The 23015-nt window shown below is 44.4% G+C and overlaps 1 protein-coding gene across 1 annotated transcript in view; it reads left to right on the top strand.

Moving 5' to 3' along the window:
- The window catches only part of CDK17 (cyclin dependent kinase 17), a 216131-nt gene that overhangs the window by 157692 nt on the left and 35424 nt on the right, over positions 1-23015 (top strand). The window contains exons 7-11 of the mRNA XM_075344742.1: positions 92-206; positions 6398-6492; positions 15208-15270; positions 17292-17415; positions 21714-21834. Of these exons, the coding sequence (XP_075200857.1) occupies positions 92-206; positions 6398-6492; positions 15208-15270; positions 17292-17415; positions 21714-21834 (518 nt within the window). The remainder of the gene's footprint in view (positions 1-91; positions 207-6397; positions 6493-15207; positions 15271-17291; positions 17416-21713; positions 21835-23015) is intronic.

Below are 23015 nucleotides of genomic sequence, written 5' to 3'. Positions count from 1 at the left end.
AGTTTGTCAGTGCCATATACCACTGGCCATAGTGACTGCTTGTCCAGGGTACATTATCTGTAAAAATGCTTAAGAGAATCTTTGTTTTTAGGGTACTTATGCCACAGTATTTAAAGGAAGGAGTAAGTTAACGGAGAACCTTGTAGCCCTGAAAGAAATCAGACTGGAACACGAAGAAGGAGCTCCATGCACGGCCATCAGAGAAGGTAAAGCTTACCATGCTGCTCGCTATGGCTTCATTCCAGTGTCTCATGTTAATAAGATGAAGGACATTATAAAAGCGTTTTCTGCTCAGAAATTATCTGTAGGAGTAAAAATGAGCTGAAATATTAGATACATGACCCAACATTAACGTTTCTACACAGGTCAGAAATGCAAGCAATAAAATTCCTGTTTTCTTTATCGTTCCTATGGGAGACCCAGACATTGTGTGTCCTCCGGAGGCAGAAGCTATACACCCAAAGTACTACACTAAAAAGTGTAGCTCCTCCCTCTGAGCATATACACCCCCTGGCTAACCAGATCCAGCCAGTTCAATGCTTTGTGTTCAGGAGGCATACATCCACACATGCATTCTCATCTGAATTTTGTTTTTTTGGAAAGAGTTTGAAGAAAAGCGGGTCCAAGCCTGGACCCCCGGCATGTCCCTTCTCACCCCACTGTGTCGGCGGTGTTGTTAAGGTTGATTTCAGGGCTGGAGCCTTACATGCCGCGCTCCTTCACCATCCCTCGGGCTCTGGCTTGAAGTGGGAGCCAGCACGATTCTCCATCCGCAACCCTTCAGGATCCTGCCGGACGGAGCGCTCATCCCCAGGGACCTGGCCCTGCGTCTCAGCAAGCTAAGTACCTGAGACATTATTTTCGAGGGGTCCCTTGTACTTTATTGTTGGGGAGAGTGGGCTGTGTATCTATTCTGACATTTCCGGCCGGTTCTCTGGTTTTCACCTGAGAACCGCGCCGATGGTGCCTGCGCGCCGGCCGCATTGTTAAATTTAGGCCCCGGCTTCGCCTGAGGCTTAGTTTCGATTTCACTGCCCCTGCATGTCACTCATGCAGAGGGACAGTGCGGCTCCGCCCAGCGGCCGTTCAGCACAGGGGAGGGACACTCCTCTCTGAGGACATGTTCCCTCCCCTGTAAATCTCCTTGGCCCTCCAGTTCCCGCTCTCAGAGTAGGCCCCGCCCCCTCTCCTCGCTCCGGCGCCATTTTATCAGCGTTTTTACAGCGATCGGCGCTGGCTGCAGCATCTCCCTGGGGGTCCGGGCTGTGGGATCTGGAGGGCACACAAACGGTCTGGTAAGCCACAACCTCCGGTTGTGGACCTGCTTAATACTCTCTGGGGGTTATTCTGGCAGAGCCCCCACTTTAGCAGCATGTCTCACACAAGGAGCAAGGCTGTATTCCATATGCACTGCATGTAAGCTCATACTGCCTGAACCGAGCACATATCCACATTGTGATGCCTGCTCTAACCTGACAATGCCTCAGCCTGGAATCGCACCCACAGTGGTCCCTCCGGCTGCTCCGGCTCCGGTGGCTGAACCCCCGGCTTGGGTAGAAGCCTTCTCTAGGTCAATCTCCCAGTCTTTTGCCGACTCCATGGGACAGCTGTCCCGAACTTTGCTGAACATGCATCAGCCCCCTTATCAGGGTGCCTCTGCTGCTAGGGCTCTCTCAGCGGAGCTCACAGAGGATTATCCCCGTCCTCCTAAAAGGAGACGCAGAGATCCCTCTCCTTCCTCGTCCCGTGGCTCTGATTCACGAGCTGACTCGCAGGACGAGGAGGGTGCCTTTACTAGGGGCTCGGACGCTACCTCCATGTGCCCCATTGATCTGTCCGAAAGTGACGGAGATGTCAGTGACTTGATTGCGTCCATTAACTCTGTTCTGGACCTCAATCCGCCAGTATCAGAGGAGCAACCCTCTCTGGCAGAAAGGCACCAGTTTACCTTGCCTAAGAGGACAAGGAGTGTGTTTTTTAACCACTCCAGTTTTCAGGCCACTGTGACCAAGCCTAGGGCCTGTCCTGACAAACGCTTCCCAAAGCGTGATTCTGATGACCGGTTTCCCTTTCCACCTGAGGTGGTCAAGGAATGGGCTCATTCACCTAAGGTAGACCCTCCTGTGTCTAGACTCTCAGCCCGGACGGTGGTATCAGTGGCTGATGGTACCTCTCTTAAAGATTCCACTGACCGCCAGGTTGACCTTCTGGCCAAATCTGTATATGAGGCGGCAGGGGCCTCGTTCTCCCCATCTTTTGCAGCAGTGTGGGCTATCAAAGCCATCTCTGCTTCTCTAGAGGAGATGCATTCCCTCACCAGGGAATCTATGCCCGAAATGGTTGCCTTAACTTCCCAAGCTTCGGCTTTTTCATCCTATGCCATGTCTGCCATGCTGGAGGCTTCTCACCGCACTGCGGTGGCTTCGGCTAATTCCCTCGCTATCCGCAGGATCTTGTGGCTTCGAGAATGGAAGGCAGATGCTTCTTCAAAGAAGTACCTTGCTGGGCTCCCTTTTGCTGGATCCAGGCTATTCGATGAACAACTGGATGAAATCATTAAGGAAGCTACTGGCGGGAAGAGTACTTCCATGCCACAAACTAAATCCAGGAAACCTGCTCAGGGTAGGAACCAGTCGAGGTTTCGTTCCTTTCGTTCCTCCAACTGGTCATCCGCTAAGCCCTCGGCCTCGTCCACTAACTCAGCCAAGGACCAAAAACCCAACTGGCGCACGAAGCCGCGTCCTCAGAAGTCCGCAGGAGCTGCTGCCACTAAGGCAGCCTCCTTTTGACTATCTAGCCGCGCCAGCAACGTCCTTGGTCGGTGGCAGGCTCTCCCACTTTGGCGACGTGTGGTTTCAACACGTCTCCGACCAGTGGGTGCGGGATATCATCTCCCACGGCTACAGGATAGAATTCTCTTCCAGCCCGCCAAACAGATTTTTTTCTGTCAACTCCCCCCTGCTCCAAGGCCGCCGCCTTCTCTCAGGCCGTAGCATCCTTGCAGGCCAACGGAGTAATTGTACCAGTTCCCGCCCAGGAACGGTTCAGAGGTTTCTACTCAAATCTCTTCCTTGTCCCCAAAAAGGACGGTTCCTTCCGGCCCATCCTAGATCTCAAGCTTCTCAACAAGCATGTTCAGGTGCGGCATTTTCGCATGGAGTCTCTGCGCTCAGTCATTGCCTCAATGACCCAAGGAGATTTCCTAGCATCCATCGACATCAGAGATGCTTATCTGCATGTGCCAATTGCAGTTTCACACCAGCGTTGGCTACGTTTTGCAATCGGAGAGGAACATTTCCAATTCGTGGCTCTCCCCTTCGGGTTAGCCACGGCCCCTCGAGTATTCACCAAGGTCATGGCAGCAGTGGTTGCGGTTCTGCACCTCCAGGGGTTGGCAGTGATTCCTTACCTGGACGACCTTCTAGTCAAGGCTTCATCCAGTGCAGACTGTCAGCGGAGTGTCTCGCTCACTCTCGCCACGCTTGTTCAATTCGGGTGGCTTGTCAATCTGCCCAAATCCACTCTGACTCCGACCCAGAGGCTCACGTACCTAGGGATGCAATTCGAGACTCTGCCGGCACTTGTGAAGCTGCCCTTAGTCAAACAGCAGTCCCTCCGTCTGGCGGTGCGCTCCTTGCTGAGGCCCCGCCGTCATTCCATCAGGCACCTAATGCAGGTGCTGGGTCAGATTGTGGCGTCAATGGAGGCGGTTCCCTTTGCCCAGTTCCATCTGCGTCCTCTACAGCTGGACATTCTCCGCTGTTGGGACAAGCGGACCTCCTCCTTGCACAGGTTAGTGGCTCTGTCGCCACAGACCAGGGGCTCCCTTCAGTGGTGGCTTCGGCCTCTCTCTCTGTCTCAGGGACGCTCCTTCCTGGCCCCGTCCTGGGTGATCCTCACCACGGATGCCAGTCTATCCGGCTGGGGAGCGGTATATCTCCACCACAGAGCGCAGGGCACTTGGACTCCGTCCGAATCAGCCCTCTCGATCAATGTGCTGGAAACCAGAGCTGTGCTTCTAGCTCTCCTAGCCTTTCACCATCTGTTGGTGGGCAAGCACATCAGAGTCCAGTCAGACAACGCGACAGCGGTTGCCTACATAAATCACCAAGGCGGGACACGCAGCCGCCTGGCAATGTTGGAGGTTCAACGCATCCTTCAGTGGACGGAGGACTCCAAGTCCACCATCTCCGCAGTCCACATCCCAGGCGTGGAAAACTGGGAAGCAGATTATCTCAGCCGCCAAACCGTGGACAGCGGCGAGTGGTCCCTGCATCCGGCAGTGTTTCGGTCAATCTGCTGCAAGTGGGGCACTCCGGACGTGGATCTAATGGCATCCCGGCTCAACAACAAGGTTCCGGTTTCCGTGGCTCGCTCCCACGATCCTCTGGCCTTTGCAGCGGACGCTCTGGTTCAAGATTGGTCCCAGTTTCGTCTGTCCTATGTTTCCCCCTCTAGCGCTCTTGCCCAGAGTCCTGCGCAAGATCAGAATGGAGGGCCGTCGGGTCATCCTCATTGCTCCGGACTGGCCCAGGCGAGCTTGGTACCCAGACCTGCTCCATCTGTCCGTAGAGGTGCCGTGGCATCTTCCGGACTGTCCAGACCTTCTCTCACAAGGTCCGTTTTTCCGCCAGAATTCTGCGGCCCTCAGGTTGACGGCGTGGCTCTTGAGTCCTGGATCTTGACGACTTCTGGTATTCCTCCTGAAGTCATCTCCACTATGACTCGGGCTCGGAAGTCTTCCTCGGCCAAAATTTATCACAGGACCTGGAGAATTTTCCTGTCCTGGTGTCGCTCTTCCGGCCATGCTCCTTGGCCTTTTTCCTTGCCGACTCTCCTGTCTTTTCTACAGTCCGGTCTGCAGCTAGGACTATCCCTCAATTCCCTCAAGGGACAAGTCTCTGCTCTGTCAGTGTTGTTCCAGCGGCGTATCGCCCGACTGGCTCAGGTGCGCACCTTCATGCAGGGTGCGTCTCACATCATTCCGCCTTACCGGCGGCCCTTGGATCCCTGGGACCTCAATCTGGTCCTCACGGCCTTGCAGAAACCCCCCTTTGAGCCTCTTAGGGATGTTTCTTTGTCTCGTCTTTCACAGAAGGTGGTCTTTCTAGTGGCCATAACTTCCCTCAGGAGAGTTTCTGATTTGGCTGCGCTCTCTTCGGAGGCACCTTTTTTGGTTTTTCATCAAGACAAGGTGGTTCTCCGTCCGACTCCGTACTTTCTCCCTAAGGTGGTTTCTCCTTTCCACCTTAACCAGGACATTTCCCTGCCTTCCTTTTGTCCGGCTCCTGTTCATCGCTTTGAAAAAGCGTTGCATACTCTGGATCTGGTGCGGGCGCTCCGGATCTATGTGTCTCGCACCGCTGTTCTTAGGTGGTGCACCTCTCTTTTTGTGCTGACCACAGGTCGGCGTAAGGGCCTCTCGGCTTCTAAGCCGACCTTAGCTCGTTGGATTAGGTCGGCCATTTCCGATGCCTACCAGTGTACTCAGGTGCCTCCCCCGCCGGGGATCAAGGCACACTCGACCAGAGCTGTCGGTGCCTCTTGGGCTTTCCGGCACCAGGCTACGGCTCAGCAGGTCTGTCAGGCTGCCACTTGGACTAGCCTGCATACCTTTTCAAAGCACTACCAAGTGCATGCTCATGCTTCGGCAGATGCGAGCTTGGGCAGACGCATCCTTCAGGCGGCTGTCGCCCATTTGTGAAGTTAGGTTCCGCCTACTTCTCAGTTTTCTGTTTTATTCCCACCCATGGACTGCTTTGAGACGTCCCAATGTCTGGGTCTCCCATAGGAACGATAAAGAAAAAGAGAATTTTGTTTACTTACCGTAAATTCTTTTTCTTATAGTTCCGTATTGGGAGACCCAGCACCCTCCCTGTTGCCTGTTGGCAGTTTCTTGTTCCGCGTGTTATCACCGGCTGTTGTTGTAGACAGAGGTTCCGGTTGTTCCGGTTCTTGCTCTGTCTCTACTTGTGGGTGGCTATTCTCCTTCAGCTTTTGCACTAAACTGGCTGGATCTGGTTAGCCAGGGGGTGTATATACTCAGAGGGAGGAGCTACACTTTTTAGTGTAGTACTTTGTGTGTCCTCCGGAGGCAGAAGCTATACACCCAATGTCTGGGTCTCCCAATACGGAACTATAAGAAAAAGAATTTACGGTAAGTAAACAAAATTCTCTTTTTTCTTTATATAACTATTATGTGTGATATCAATGTCTTTCAATAACAGAAATGACGTTACTTTTGCACTCCGAAGAATGGTGGCACATGTACATGAATTGTAATGCCTGCATTAACTCATTGTCATTGACTTGAAATATAATGTAAAGCAGCTTAATATGCGACAATGCACTAGAAGACCACTAATGTTTCGTGGTTTTTTTTCCCCTTGTTCTATAGTCTCGTTATTAAAAGACCTGAAGCACGCAAACATTGTCACCTTACATGATATCATTCATACGGACAAATCCTTAACGCTGGTCTTTGAATACCTGGTATGTATGGAATGTATTTCTTCTTACTTGTATTCCCAATTTACATCTCGTTGAAAAGTAAGATTTGAATTGAGATTAAAAATATTAACAATTAAAATATCAGGCAAGCATGATATACTGGCTGATCTGCACCTGTCCTGTAAAGAAAGCCTTGGGAGTCAGATTCCTGATTACAGGGTTATTGCCTATGTGGAACTATGATTATTATGGCCAAATTAACAATTTATTGATTGCAACTAGCTGCACTAGTATTAACCGCTTTTTTTTTTTTCACAATAGGGATTGAAAGTATATGGTGATGGTGTGTATATGTGTATGTATGTATATAAAATATATATACACACATACATACACTGACAGCTGGCTTAGCATTAGAGCTGGTTGTTAATATCAGGGGCGCGGTTACAGCAGCTGATCACTTACACTGGTGAGGGAAACTGCATCAGTGCCACCCGTATGACTAAGAGACAATTGCTGCTGGGAGGAATAAAATTAATTTCCTCCCGTCAGCAGGGCTCTGTGAGAGAATCGGGCAGGTTCAGAACATTACTAACCTGCAGAGTAGCCCTATATCTGCAGGTTAATAGCATTTTTTCACATGACCGATTTTAATTTAAATATATTTTATTGGGAATATATGCGATATACCAACACAAGTGCCAAGTATTTGTGAATTGGAAAGGAAATGGTACATTTGTTTTTAAAATATTTCATACAACCATCTGTAAACTGTGACGTGCATTTGTACTCAACCCCCTGTTGTCTGATAAATATAATCCTGACAGACCATTTGCCTCCAGAAGTAATTAGTAAATTTAGTCCACCCTAGTGTAATTTTATTCTCAGTATACAGTGGCATGTAAAAGTTTTGGGTTTTTTTGCCTAAAATATAAAAGAAAACTGTTATTTTTAACTTTGTTCCTTTTAGAGATACTTTCATCTTCAACTTGCTTACCTGTTCACAATAACATTAATTTTGACCAAGGGTGCCAAAATCTTTACATGCCACTGTAACTACCGTGTTTTTCCAAAAATAAGACACTGTCCTATATATTTTTTGCCCCCCAAAAAAGCACTAGGGCTTATTTTTGGAGGAGGTCTTATTCTTGGAGAAACACGGCGGTTGGGGGTAAGTTTACCCCCCCCAAAAAAGCAGACCCCCCCACTTCCCAGGAGACTCATACCAGACCAGGACGTCTGCGTGGTTCTAAGGTCCTCCTGTGATCTCCGGTCGGTGCTGCATGCCATCCTCCTCTGCTGCTAGCTGACATACTGACACATACAGCAGATCGCAGGCACACACAGCAGATCACACACACACACACACAGCAGATCACACACACACACACAGCAGATCACACACACACACAGCAGATCTCACACACACACACACAGCAGATCGCAGATATACACAGCAGATCACACACAGCCGATCACAGATACACACATCCGATCGCAGGCACACACATCCGATCGCAGGCACACACATCCGATCGCAGGCACACACATCCGATCGCAGGCACACACATCCGATCGCAGGCACACACATCCGATCGCAGGCACACACATCCGATCGCAGGCACACACATCCGATCGCAGGCACACACATCCGATCGCAGGCACACACATCCGATCGCAGGCACACACATCCAATCACAGGCACACACATCCAATCACAGGCACACACATCCGATCACAGGCACACACATCCAAACGCAGACACACACAGCCGATCGCAGAAAAACACAGCCGATCGCAGACGCACACAGCCAATTGCAGACACACACAGCAGATCACACACACACACACACACACACACTTACATCACATCCAGCACTTACGGCAGCAAGGGATGCGAGCAAGTCACGTGTCCGGCCGCAGGTCCTGTTCATTGCGCTGCACCGCACTGCCTCTCTGGATTTTCCCGGCGAGAAGAGATAGGTGTCGCTGGATGAGGTGAGTGTGTGTGCGATCCGATGTGTGTGTGTGTGTGTGTGATTTGATGTTTGCGTGTGATCCGATGTGTGTGTGTGCGCGATCTACTTATGTGTGCGATCTGACTGTGTGTGCGATCCGATGTTTGTGTGTGTGTGTGTGTGTGTGTGTGTGTGTGTGTGTGTGTGTGTGTGTGTGTGTGTGATCACTGCAGGTCCTGCTGCTCAGTGTCGGGTGAGTGTAATTGCCGGGTGCCGCTGTCTATAATGAAGTGTCCTGCAGTATCTGTATCTTTTTTAGCTGCACGGACACTTCATTATTGATCCGCGACTAGGGCTTATGTTCGGGGGAGGGCTTATATTTAAGCCTTTCTCCGAAAATGCTGAAAATCCCTTCTAGGGCTTATTTTTGGGGGAGGTCTTATTTTTGGAAAAACACGGTATGGCTGTTCTTTGAAAGCCTCAGAGGTTTGTTTGAGAAGCATTATCAAATCCAAGGATAAGGAGTAAGTTGTAGAGAAGAGTAAAGCTGGGTTAGATTATAAAAAATTGCACAAGCTGTGAACATCTCACGGAACACTGTTTAATCCATCATCCAAAAATTGAAGGAGTATGACATAACTGCAAACCTATTAACACATGGCTGTCTACCTAAACTGACATCCAAAGCAACTAGAGAACTAATTGGAGAAGCAACCAAAGGACCATTGTCACTCTTGGGGCGGCTTTGCACGTTGCGATATTGCACGTGCGATGTCGATGGGGTCAAATCGAAAGTGACGCACATCCGGCGTCGCAGTCGATATCGCAACGTGTAAAACCTTTTTGATACGATGAACGAGCGCAAAAGTGTCGTTATCGTATCATCGCTGCAGCCTCCGACATTTCCATAATGCCAGTGCAGCGACAGGTACGATGTTGTTCCTCGCTCCTGCGGCAGCACACATCGCTGTGTGTGAAGCCGCAGGAGCGAGGAACTTCAACTTACCTGCCGCCGGCTGCAATGAGAAGGACGGAGGTGGGCGGGATGTTTACATCCTGCTCATCTCCGCCCCTCCGCTTCAATTGGATATAATAATCGCTACGGCAGCTTTCACTAGATATCGAACGTGCGACGGGGGCGGGACTATCGCTGCAGCATCGGTAACACATTGTTACCGATGTTGCAGCGTGCAAAGCCCGCCTTGGACTGCAGAGATCCACAGCTCAGATGGGAGAATCTGTCCTCAGGACACCTATTAGTCATATACTCCACAAATCTCTCCTGTATGGGAGACTAGCGAGAAGACATCCATTTTGAAAGTAAACCATAAGAAGTCCTGTTTTCAGTTTGCAAAAAGCCACTAAGGGGACACAGCAAGCATGTGGAAGAAGTTGCTCTCGTCAGATGAGACCAAAGTAGAACATTTTGGGCTAAATGAAAAATGCTATGTATGGCAGAAAACTAACACTGCACATCACCCTGAAAACACCATCCCCACCATCAAACATGGTGGTCCCAGCATCATGCTGTGGGGACGCTTTTCTTCAGCAGGGACATGGAAACTGGTCAGAGTTGTTAAGAAGATACATGGCGCTAAATACATGGCAATCCTGGAGGGTAACTTGATAGGCCACGTGCACACGTTTAGTATTGGGTGAGTTTCCTACCTCAGTATTTGTAGCCAAAACCAGGAGTGGAACAATCAAAGGAAAGTATAATAGAAACACGTCACCACTTCTGTATTTTTTTTATCCACTCCTGATTTTGGCTTACAAATACTGAGGTATAAAACACAACAAATACTCAATGTAAACGTGACCTCGTAGGCTTCAAAAGACTTGAGACTGGGGTGTAGGTTTAGCTTCCAGTAGGGCAATGACCCTAAACATACTGCCAGAGCAATGATAGATTGGTTTAGACCAAAAATATTGTGTGTGAATGGCCCAGTTACAATTCAGACCTAAATCTCATTGATAATCTATGACAAGACTTGAATATGCTGTCCAGACACTCTACATCCAATCTCCCTGAGCTAGAGCTACTTTGTAAAGAACAACGGCCAAAAAGGCCTCCTTCACACATCCGCGTCTCCGGTATTTGTGACGTCAGTTTTTACATGTAGCAGAGACACGGACACATGTAGACCCATTAAAATCACTGGGTTTGTGCATCCGTCCATGTTTTGACATGGACTTTGTGTCCGTGTGCTCCAGATGGCGACATGTCCGTTTTCTGACGGCAGCAGCAGAGTAACACAGGCCCGCACACTGATGTGATATGTGTGACACGTACCAGAGAAAGCAGAGGTCACAAAAAAAATAAAGAATTTTTATACTTTCCTTTCTTCTTCTCTGTTGTCTTGGTCTCTGCTTTTGTTTCCGGAAGTTACAGCAGCATGGGAGACAGGTAAATGTACCAGTACATGCTGTCCATGTGCTTCCGGGTGTCACATGGATAGCACAGGGACCGCACACGTAACAGACACACGCACACATATGCACCTTCACCATGGACCGTGCAAAACATTCCTGTGTGGTTTTGCATGGACGTGTGAAATAGGCCTAAAGCTGGTAGAGACATCCCACAAAAGACTTGCAGCTGTACTTGCAGTAAAAGATAGTCCTACAAAGTATTGACTCACAGGGGCTGAATACAAATGCACATCACTATTTTCAGATTTATATTTCCTAAATAATTAGAAATCCATGTATCATTTCCTACAAAATATTTTCTACTTCATATTTGTATATCACATAAAATCCCAATAAAATACATTTCTATTTGTGGGTGTAACTTGAAAAAAGGCAGAGGCCGTAACAAACCTCTATGGGGAGTCCAGCTGGGTCTGACAGCCGGCTACCCGCTTATAAAGCTTCACAATCTCATGCAGCTGCTGTATTATGCATTGACATATTAGAATGTTAGTTTTCGCACAGCAGTGCTACTGAAGGGAAACTCCCAGTAGAACTGCAGTTCATGCTTAGTTAGTTGGTGTAAACAGTGGGACACTCGCCGATCATAATGTGATAGAACAGCCTAGCAATATGTCAACAGTTTGATGAGATATCTAGTAGTCAAAATATATATAGATACAGTGCCTTGCGAAAGTATTCGGCCCCCTTGAATTTTTCAACCTTTTCCCACATTTCAAGCTTCAAACGTAAAGATAAAAATTTTAATGTTATGGTGAAGAATCAACAACAAGTGGGACACAATTGTGAAGTTGAACAAAATGTATTGCTTATTTTAAACTTTAAAAAAAAGAAAATTGGGGCATGCAATATTATTCGGCCCCTTTACTTTCAGTGCAGCAAACTCACTCCAGAAGTTCATTGAGGATCTCTGAATGATCCAATGTTGTCCTAAATAACTGATGATGATAAATATAAGCCATCTGTGTGTAATCAAGTCTCTGAATAAATGCACCTGCTCTCTGATAGTTTGTGTTCTGTTTAAAGTGCAGATAGCATCATGAAGACCAAGGAACACAACAGGCAGGTCCGTGATACTGTTGTGGAGAAGTTTAAAGCCAGATTTGATTACAAAAATATTTCCATAACTTTAAACATCCCAAGAAGCACTGTGCAAGCGATCATATTGAAAGGGAAGGAGTATCATACCACTGCAAATCTACCCAAGACCTGGCAGTCCCTCAAAAATGTCAGCTCAAACAAGAAGACTGATTACAGATGCAGCCAAGAGGCCCATGATCACTCTGGATGAACTGCAGAGATCTACAGCTGAGGTGGGAGAATCTGTCCATAGGACAACAATCAGTCATACACTGCACAAATTTGGTCTTTATGGAAGAGTGACAATAAGAAAGCCATTTCTCAAAAATATCCATAAAAGTGTCGTTTAACGTTTGCCACACGCCACCTGGGAGACACGCCACACATGTGGAAGAATGTGCTCTGGTCAGATGAAACCAAAATCAAACTTTTTGGGCACAATGCCAAACTATATGTTTAGCGTAATGAGCTGTGTTGCTTTTATGCCAAACACACCATCCCCACTGTCAAACATGGTGGTGGCAGCATCATAGTTTGAGCCTGCTTTTCTTCAGCAGGGACAGGGAAGATGGTTAAAATTGATGGGAAGATGGATGGAGCCAAATACAGGACCATTCTTGAAGAAAACCTGTTGGAGTCTGCAAAAAACCTGAGATTGGGACGGAGATTTGTCTTCCAACAAGACAATGATCCCAAACATAAAGCGAAATCTACAATGGAAGGGTTCACAAATAAACATATCCAGGTGTTAGAATGGCCAAGTCACAGTCCAGACCCGAATCCAATCGAGAATCTGTGGAAAGAGCTGCAAACTGCTGTTCACAAACGCTCTCCATCCAACCTCACTCAGCTCGAGCTGTTTGCAAAGGAAGAATGGGCAAGAATGTCAGTCTCTCGATGTGAAAAACTGATAGAGACATACCCCAAGCGACTTGCAGCTGTAATCGCAGCAAAAGGTGGCGCTAAAAAGTATTAACTTAATGGGGACGAATAATATTGCACGCCCCACTTTTCAGTTATTTATTTTTTAAAAATGTTTAAAATAAGCAATAAATATCGTTCAACTTCACAATTGTGTCCCACTTGTTGTTGATTCTTCACATTAACATTTTTATCTTTGTTTGAAGCCTGAAATCTGGGAAAAGGTTGAAAAATTTAAGGGAACCGAATACTTTCGGAAGGCTCTGTATATATACCTTATGTATTTTAGTGGTCCCATGTGTTTGACTGAAAAAAAAATGTGAAAAACAAACATGTATTTACTAAATATTAAGTATGAAGATTATATATAACTCGCGATATTTGTTTTGAGAAAAATATCCAGCACTTTTATTAAAAGCTGTTAGTGTCTACTATTGATACCTCCTTCGGTTGGGCATTCCACAATATGACTGCTCTAACTGTAAAGAACCCTCTCCTATTTAGCTGCCGGAATCGCCTTTTCTCCACACATAATGTTCTCTGGTCCTTAGTATTGTCTTTGGAAGGAATAAGTTATGTGCTCGACTTCTGTATTGACCACACATGTATTTATATGTATAAATAAGATCACATTTGAGGCATAATCTTCTTTTTCTTTTTTTTTTTTTTTTTTTTTTTGGGGCTAAACCAACATTACTTTTTTAATATCTCCTTTAGTGATGAGCGAGTACTAAAAAGCTCGGGTGCTCGAGGCTCGGGCCGAGCATCCCAAGATACTCGTGTACTCGGCCCGAGCACCGAGCCCAATGTTATCCTATGGGGGACCCGAGTATTATTCTGAAATGACCACCGGCAGCATGTAGAAACCATAAAACTGTAAATTAAAAAAAAAAACGTGCGTGTGTGTGTAAGCGTGCATATATATATACACGCGGAGTGGAGTGCGGGAGGGGCCGTAGCCGAGCGGGGGAAGTGTCGGGCTAAAGGCACGGTCATGCTGTGAGGGCCGGCCAATCACTGCAATTCCACAACAGGGCTGTGGCATTGCAGTGGTCTGCCAGCCAATCCCTGCATAAGGGCTGGCTCTAAAAAGAGCGCCAACATGAAGACCACGAGTACAGCACGAGTATTGCGAGATTACTCGGTCCCCGCCGAGTAGCCCGAGTACAGTGATACTCGTGCGAGTACCGAGTAGTAACAAGCATACTCGCTCATCACTAATCTCCTTTAGTTTAGTTGTCCACTTTGAACTGACTAACTTTCCAATTTCTTTTTTTTAAAATGTGGAGTCTAAAACTACATCCCATAATCAAGATGTGACCTTACAAGGCATTTATAGAGGGGTAAGGCTATGTGTGCACAGTGCGTTGTTGCGCATTTTTCGGGTGCGTTTTTGTGCGGTTTTGGGCTTCCCCAGCAAAGTCTGAGTTTTCATTTTTGCTGTCCGCACACAACTTTTTTTTTTTTTTTTTTTTTTAGCTGCGTTTTTGAGCTAAAAAAAAAATGTACATGTCGATTCTTTCCTGCGTTTTTCTGCGTTTTCCCCCCATGGAATGCATTGGAAAAACGCAGAGATAAAAAACGCAGCCAATAACGCATGCATTTTTACCGTGCGTTTTTGGCGGCCAATAACGCAGCGTCAAAAAAATGCACCGTGCGCGCACAGCCTAATACTACATTGGGATCTTTTGGATTTTATCTGTTTTTATACACCCTAAAATCTTTGTTTTTGCAGCTGCCTGACATTGAGTGCTGCTGCTCAGCTTACTTGTGCTAAGATTACCCAATGTGCTTTCTTTTATTCTGTATTCCCGACTATATATTCATTTGGTGTGTATAGCTTTTATTCATAGTTTAAGGTTGAAAGTAGACATGAGTCTATCTAGTTTAACCTGTGGGCCTAACCTGTTGAATCAGAGGAAGGGAATATGCGGCAGATGCTAATTGCCCATTATTAGGGGAAAAATTACCTTCCCTGCTCCACATCCAGTAATCAGACTAGTTCCCTGGATCAACTTCCCAAGACAGAATTTGGTGGCCATAACCTGTAATATTTTTTACTATGTTTTATATATCAGGTAATGCATTTGATTTGTTTTGTGTCTAATGGTAGGAATATTGTTGCACTCTTCCCAGCCCCCAACACAACACATCAAAATATGTCAAATACAGAATGATCGGTCATGGTACAATTACCAATACACAAAACAGTAGTTTTACGCCTGTTAATATTCTCTTTTTAAAGCTGGTGAAAAGATCAGTAGTTGGCATATAACATTCACAAGAACAGGTATTTCTGTCTGACACCAAGACGATATCTCATGAATCTTATGTTTACGGTGACCAATGTTTTATATCTTCCTAGGATAAAGATTTGAAGCAATATATGGATGACTGTGGGAACATTATGAGCATACACAATGTAAAGGTACATGAAACTTCTGAATTAAATGTGATTAAAGAAAGCTTTAGATTGGGGCTAAACGGCGACAATGGCCACTACACAGGTCAAGATTGCTTTGTGCAGCTGCACCATTGCTGCCTAATGCAGGTAAATGGGGTGACTCTGTTCCCTTTGCTACCATGACAAAAAATCCAACTGGTTCCTATGTTTCAAGACTTTGCTGGCCTTAGTACTCAAGGGGTTGTAATGTGACCCCATTCACCTGCATTAAGCAGCTGCACAGAGGAAATTGTGTAAACCAAGTCATTTTCTCTGGAAGATGCCTGCCATGTTGTTCTAGTCTTGTACAAGACCTTTAACCCCTTAACGATTGCGGGCAGTAAAATGACGTCCTAGCGGTCATAGTATTAATCCTAGCACAGGGTAATGTGATGTCTCCTGTAGCTATCATGACTCACTTCCCGTTTCTCCCGGCCAAGTGCTATGTGAGACAGGAGATGAGCATATCTGCTGGTCTAAGCTGTGTAGCTGTGATCAACAGAAATGCACAAGCAATCAGACTGCTGATCCTTATAGTCCCCAAGGGGAGCTAGTAAATTAAAAAAAAAAAAAAAAAAAAGTTTTAAAAAAAATCGAAAAGTTTAAAGTTGAAGGGTTAAAAAAAAACACAAATTTGGAATCATGTTCAGAAATAGCCGATTTATCAAAATATAGAATTAAGTAATCTGATCGGTAAATGGCGTAGCGGCATAAAAAATTTCAAATGACAAAATTAAGTTTTTTGGTCACCACAAAATGCAATAACAGGCGATCAAAACGTAGCATCTGCGCAAACTTGGTACCATTAAAAACATCACCTCAAGACACAAAAAAATAATCCGTCAATAACCCCAGATCCCAAGAAATGAGAATGCTACAGGTTGCGGAAAATGGCATCACTTTTTTTGGACAAACTTCAGATTTTTTTTTTATCCCTTAAATAAAAGTAAACCTATACATGTTTTGGTGTCAGCGAACCCATACTGACCTGAGGCATCACACAGACACATCAGTTTTACCATATAGTGAACACCATGAATAAAATATCTCAAAAACAATCATATAATCGCACTTTTTTTGCAATTTTTCTGCACTTGGAATTTTTTTCCTGTTTTCCAGTACACCATATGGTAAAACTCATGGTTTCATTTCAAAGTACAACTCGTTCCTCAAAAAACAAGCCCCTTATATGGCAAGATTGACAGAAAAATAAAAAAAGTTACGTATCTCGGCAGAAGGGGAGGGAAAAAAAAGGAATATCAGCCAGGGGTGAAGTGGTTAATGGTTCATGCTTGTTGAGGCATTTTGCACATTTTCCTGCCCTGTTAAAGCGCTACCTTCTCTTAACTCAATAATGGAGAAATCTATTTTGACTGAAAACAGCTGTTACCGCTTTTCTTGTGTAAGGCTATGTTCACACAGGGCTTTTTTGGTGCGTTTTTTTACCTTGTAGATTTGCCTTGGGTTTTAGTCAAATCCATGCTAATGAAAAGCTGCTTTTTACAGTCCCAGCAAAGTCTGAGATTTCTGAAATCTCATGCACACACACAAACACATCAGGTTTATTTCCTGACTGTTTTGTCAAATACCTGCGTTTTTGGTCAGGTTTTTAAAGAATGACCATGTCAATTCTTTGCTGCAGATTTGCTGCGTTTTTCCATTGATACAAACCATTTTGTAGAAAAAAGCAGCAATTCCGCACCAAATCTGCAGCAAAAACGCCACTAAAAAAACGCATGAAAAATGCACCAAAAACGCAGATGACTCAAAGGAGATTTCCTGCCACAAGATCAGGTTTTGGTCAGGAAAAAACTTACCAAAAAAGCCCTGTGTGAACATAACCTAAGATCAGTCCATGAGGTGAAAGCAGAATTCTCTGATAAGATGCATACAAAGCTTTGTATTTTCATTGGTACTATTGACTGATGGGGGGAGGGGCTGTTGCGCTTTAACCTTTGCAATGCAGGAATTTAAAAGCAGTTACAATTTTTGTTTTCTGATTTTAGATTTTCTTATATCAAATTTTAAGAGGTTTAGCGTATTGTCACAAAAGAAAAGTTCTTCATCGGGACTTAAAGCCACAGAACCTCCTCATCAATGAAAAAGGGGAGCTGAAGTTAGCAGATTTTGGTAAGTTGTTTAAGTTGCTTTTAATTACAAGCTGTAACCACAAGTCCACACTCAAGTAGTCACTTGCATTTCCCCATCTGTACATTGATGAATATTGGGTTTTCTGAGTCATGAAGTTAACATTTATTTTATAATGTTCCTAAATTACCTGACACTTTGTTTTCTGGACTCCAACATTCAGTTTCCCTCCACAATGCTGTGTGCTGTTTACTTCTACATCTCCCACCAAACCCATAATATATATTGCTGATATCAAAAACACAGCTTTATGCATTACAGCCAATGGTAGCTCTGTCCAGCCGCTGTAACAGGTCTGCTCCTCCTGCACCTCCTTTGGTTGAGGCCTCTTTAGTGACGTCAGCTTCATTAATAGGCTTGATATGCCGGAGTCAAACTGTTTTGATCTATACATCCTTTAAATGGGAATGCAACTTTCCAGGGTACATGCAGAACAAGGAATTTGACTTCAGCATGTTGTGCTTAGGATTAAATTGATGTCAGTAGTGACACCCCAACCATCAAAACAGCAGAAAGAGACGATAGAGAGCACAGTGGAAGTTTAAAAATCCTGCATAGCGTTGGTTACATAATGTGGTCAGAGGGCAAGTAGTGGACACAGTCTGCTTAATACATAAGAAAATTCAAACATCCCGGAAAACCCTTTTAAAGGGAACCAGTCACCAGGATTTTTGTATATAAGCTAAAGCCAGTGCTATACTGGCACTATCAGGCTGATTCTCTGTATACCTGTAGTGGTCAGCTCGGATGTTTAGGTTTTGAAATCCAAGAAAGTAAAGTTTATAAAATCAGAAGCTTCTTGAGTGACAGCAGCTGAGGAGCAGATAATAGCTGTGGGGTATTCATAGTTGTCCCCTCACTCCGTTAGAATTAGCATAATTATTATACCATCGATTTAAATTTTGACTTGCAAGACTGGTGCTGAGGTCATGCCCATGTGACCAGAAGGGGCGGCCTCAGCCCACAAAGCTTATACCAGGCAACATTTTTCTGATGGCTGAGGCCCCGCCCCTTCTGGTCACATGGGCATGACCTCAGCACCAGTCCTGCAAGTCAAACTTTAAATCAATGGTATAATACTTATGCTAATTCTAACAGCGGGAGGGTATACATATTAATCCCCACACACACACAGATATCTGCTCCTCAGCTGCTGTCACTCCAGAAGCTGAAGATTTTATAAACTCTCTTGGTTTTCAAAACCTACACATCCGAGCTGACCACTAACAGGTATGTATAGAATCAGCCTGATAGTGCCAGTATAGCACTGGCTTTAGGTTATATATGAAAATCCTGGTGATTGGTTCCCTTTAAAGGGAATCTGTCACCAAGGTTTTGCTCCCTCATCTAAGAGCAGCATAATGTAGGAAAAGAGATCCTGACTCCAATGATGAAACACTTAGTTTACTGGAGGCAGCAGTTGTGACAGAGTTCTTAGATATAGCATATAGCAGTGCTCACAAAGCTAACCGCACCCTCACTCAGTTTTCTGTGTACATTGTTTATTGACAGGGAGACACTTATTATAGGAACTTTCGTGGTCTGACCATGGCTCACGTGCATTGTAGTCTGTGCAGTAATTTTCTCCTGGTGATAAAACATTCATTATTATCAACTATTATTGTAAACAGCACACAGCCTAATAAGGGCCACATAACTGAATTCAGTGTTTTAACCCCTACATTATGCTATACTTAGATTACATAGAAGAAACTTGCTGATAGATCCCCCTTTAAAGCCCCCTAATGTGGAGCTTTTGCTGTCACTATTCCAGTTAATAGGTGTGGTATTATTATACTGACAGGTGGACGCGACCATATACCAGGTGAGGTTTTGGGTGTAGGGATTTTTTTTTCTTGCGCCATAAAAGATTTCTAATATTGGATTTCTTTGGCCTTTACTTTCCTCTGGATTCAATTCAGAGATTTGTTTTTCTTTGGCCTTTTTCTTTAAGTCCGGTCATTATCTGAACATCTGTGAAGAGCAGGCGCTTAAGATGCTCATTTTAATGTATTCCTTGGTCTAGCGTATGAGTCAGTAAGCTTTCACGCAAGCTTCACTTTAACATACATTGATGCTGGGGGGTTGTTACTGTCTAAACAATGACGATGAAATGGACTGTGATCACACTCATTATTGCAGATGATTGACTCTAACAGGGATCGTTTTAAATTGTGGACGGAAAGCTTTGGTTACATAACTTTAATGACAGTTGTTGAAAATGATTTGCTGAAATGAAGCGTGTGCTACTCTGTCCTCTGCTCTAAGAGAAGTGGAAAAGGGCAGCAAGTTTATTACACAATATGGAATATAGTACAAATAGTCCTTCCCCTGGTTGTGATAAAAGCTTATACATTAAAGGGCTTTTTCCATTTTTATATGTATATAAACCGCCCTGGTTTTCAATTTAGATGAATTTATGCTTTCATATCCCAGTGCAGTGGACCATACAAGTGCAAATATACACATGTCTTGTCCCTAAGGGAAATGGAGGGGTCTCATGACATGTCAGGGGGGGAGGGGAGGATTCACATAAACAAAGCCATAGTAGACACTTTATAAGGAAACGCACTGGTAGTTCATTATAATGACATGTATTTAGAGGCTTGCCATAATACTGAAATTCATTGGTATATCCCAACATGGGTGAAGAACAGACTGTTTACATCAGAAATCTAATATATAAAGCTGTGTGTGTATATGTATGTATGTATGTATGTCCGCCAAAGGAATCCGCACCGTCGCATTTACAATCACGAAATTTTACACAGACGCCTTATGTGACCCAGGGAATGTCGTAGACAGTTTTGACAGGAAAATATAACCCCGCGCTTTACAGTTACACTCCAAAAAACATGCCTCCATTAAAGTGAATAGGGCCTGGAACTACAGTTTATTAATTGCAGCTGTGATTGGTTGCTATAGGAGCAAAGGACAGTGTTAGTATGAGAAGCTTATGTGTGAGGTAATATGATGTCGGTGGGAAGACGGATAGAGAGAGACAGACAGAGACAGACGGGCAAAGAGACAGACAAAAACAGGCGGGCAGTGAGACAGTGAGACAGTTACTATCCTGGGCAACGCCCGGGTACTACAACTAATCATTAATATGGATGGAACTTTTTTTTTTTTTTTTTTGGGTGGGGGGGAGGACTTATACTATTAGTGTTTTAAGAAGAAGAATGGCCATTGACTTAAGGTAATACAACCTTTTAAGTATTTCCATTTTATTCAGTCTCTAAGGATATGCCGTTACTATGAGACTTCAATATTTCGGACCTTCATCAATCCTGACAATGAAGATGTAACAGTACTAGTGCAGCTCAGTCTTCCCTTTATTGTTCTTCTGTACACCGCAGCCCTCCTGTACAGTGAAAACCTTAAAGTGGATATAGTGCTAAACCAGTATGGGAGGTCCACCCTTATCAATCATAAAGTGATCCCGTATCCTGGTGGTAGAAAGGGAACACTCCATTAAAATGCTAAGACAGGTGTGGTGTAGTAAGTGCTGTATGGAAGAAAATCCATTTACATGCCAAGGTTATTAATCAACTGAAAATGGTTGTACATGATATCCTACTCCACTGAAATAGAGAAGATTGTTGGAACCTTAGTGTTATCACTAAACACAATATTGCTATTCTCCATGTCCCTTAAAGCATCTCTCCAGCATTTTTTTCATTTCAGCTCTGGAGTAGTGCTTTTAAATGTAAGTCGCCTTCCCCTGTCTTATACTCTCCTCCGACATCATCATCTGTTTTCAGCCTTGCTCCAGTCGGTCTCCCTCAGTTTGTGACCTGCCAGCAGCTCCACCATTTCATGCAGTGTGCCGGAGGTCACAAATCAAGTCTGAGAGCCTCGTTCCGGCTCTCATAGACTTGTATTGAGAGCGGGTGCTGGAACCTCTGACTTCAGGCCAGTCTGAAATTACAATCACAAAGGGACACCGCAGGACAGGAGCAATGCAGAAAAAAGATTAAAATGCTGCAGTTTGAGTATAAACCCGATAACAGGGGACTTAGGTGTAAAGCACCATTCATGCTGTGAAAAAAAAATCACGATAGACTCAGCGTGGCTATTATTTTATCTGTCTCTAAATCTTCCCCATTGAAAGTTAGTTTGGGGACAACATAAATCCTATGAGCACAGGAATAGCTGTCATTTGTGATTAGCATGCGTTAGATCACAGTAACGCAGAAATAGACTGGAATATTATTGGTTGATATAGTGTTTCCTGTCACTTTTTTTTTTATTAACTTAGTTTTTTCATTAAAATAAAGGTTTGGCAAGAGCAAAGTCTGTTCCAACGAAAACCTACTCAAATGAGGTGGTTACGTTATGGTATAGGCCTCCCGACGTCCTCCTTGGGTCTTCTGAGTATTCAACACAAATAGACATGTGGTAAGTATGGCTAATCCTTTCACTTTCCATGATTTCTGGACCATTGTAAACATGCAGAAATAAAATCTAAATAAAATAGGTTTAACCCTCTCCTGTTTGTCCTTGCAATTGAACCCCTAGCTGAATTTATCAGAACCAATGATAAAATCAAAGGAATCCCTACAAAAACCAAACATCATAAAATTGGACTTTTTGCAGATGACATTATCCTCTCCCTTTCAGACCCAGCTTCCTCTGTTCTGGAATTGATTAAGGCCCTAGATAATTTCACAAAAATCTCATATTACAAACTAAACGCCAAAAAATCCCAAATCCTCCAATTTCACCTCGATGACCCCACTATTAGTCTAATCAAGACATTCTCTGCCTTTTCATGGGAAGACTCCTCTATTACTTATTTAGGAATACAGATTACCAAAAAATAACAGAACATAGTAGATGTCAACACTGATCGACTAATTAATAGCATTACAATAGACTTTAAAACTTTCTTAAGATCAGACCTCTCATGGCTGGGGAGAATAGTTACTCTTAAAATGATGATCATACCCAAAATACTCAACTTATTTAGATCCATCCCTCTCCATATCCCTATCAAGATCATAAACAAGCTACAAAAAACAATAAATGATTTCATTTGGGGTGGTAAGAGGGCAAGGGTCTCCAAAACTATTCTAACCAAACATAAGGTGAGGGGTGGGATTGGTGTTCCAGGTTTATTGGGATATTACAATGCTAATTTAATCAAACAAAGCCAACGTTGGGTGGGAGACTCATACACATTTCCCTGGGTGGATTTGGAATTATTTTTAACAACTATCGTCCCCTTAAACATCTTATTTTATCCCATCTATTCAACCCATCTCTCCCTTCACCTGATCCCCCCCCCCCCACGTTGAGAGCCACTATACAGGCATGGAAACACCTTGCTAACAAAACTCCTAAAATAAACAAATATAACCAAATTAGAAACTTTAGTCTCAACTTCCTAGCTATTATCGCAAACCAGAAGATGCCAACCTCACGGCACAACTCAAAACTAAACAAAATTAGCGACATTCATGATGGTTTGGATTTTATCTCTTTTTTTGGATATTAAAATTAAGCATAAAATACCCGACTCAGATTTCAAAACTCTTATTTCCATCAGAGAATCCCTGCGTAAAATCCTTAATAATAAC

The sequence above is a fragment of the Anomaloglossus baeobatrachus genome, chromosome 4 (assembly GCF_048569485.1).
Source record: "Anomaloglossus baeobatrachus isolate aAnoBae1 chromosome 4, aAnoBae1.hap1, whole genome shotgun sequence".
Lineage (NCBI taxonomy): Eukaryota > Metazoa > Chordata > Amphibia > Anura > Aromobatidae > Anomaloglossus > Anomaloglossus baeobatrachus.
This window is presented reverse-complemented; position numbering and strand designations above follow the sequence as displayed.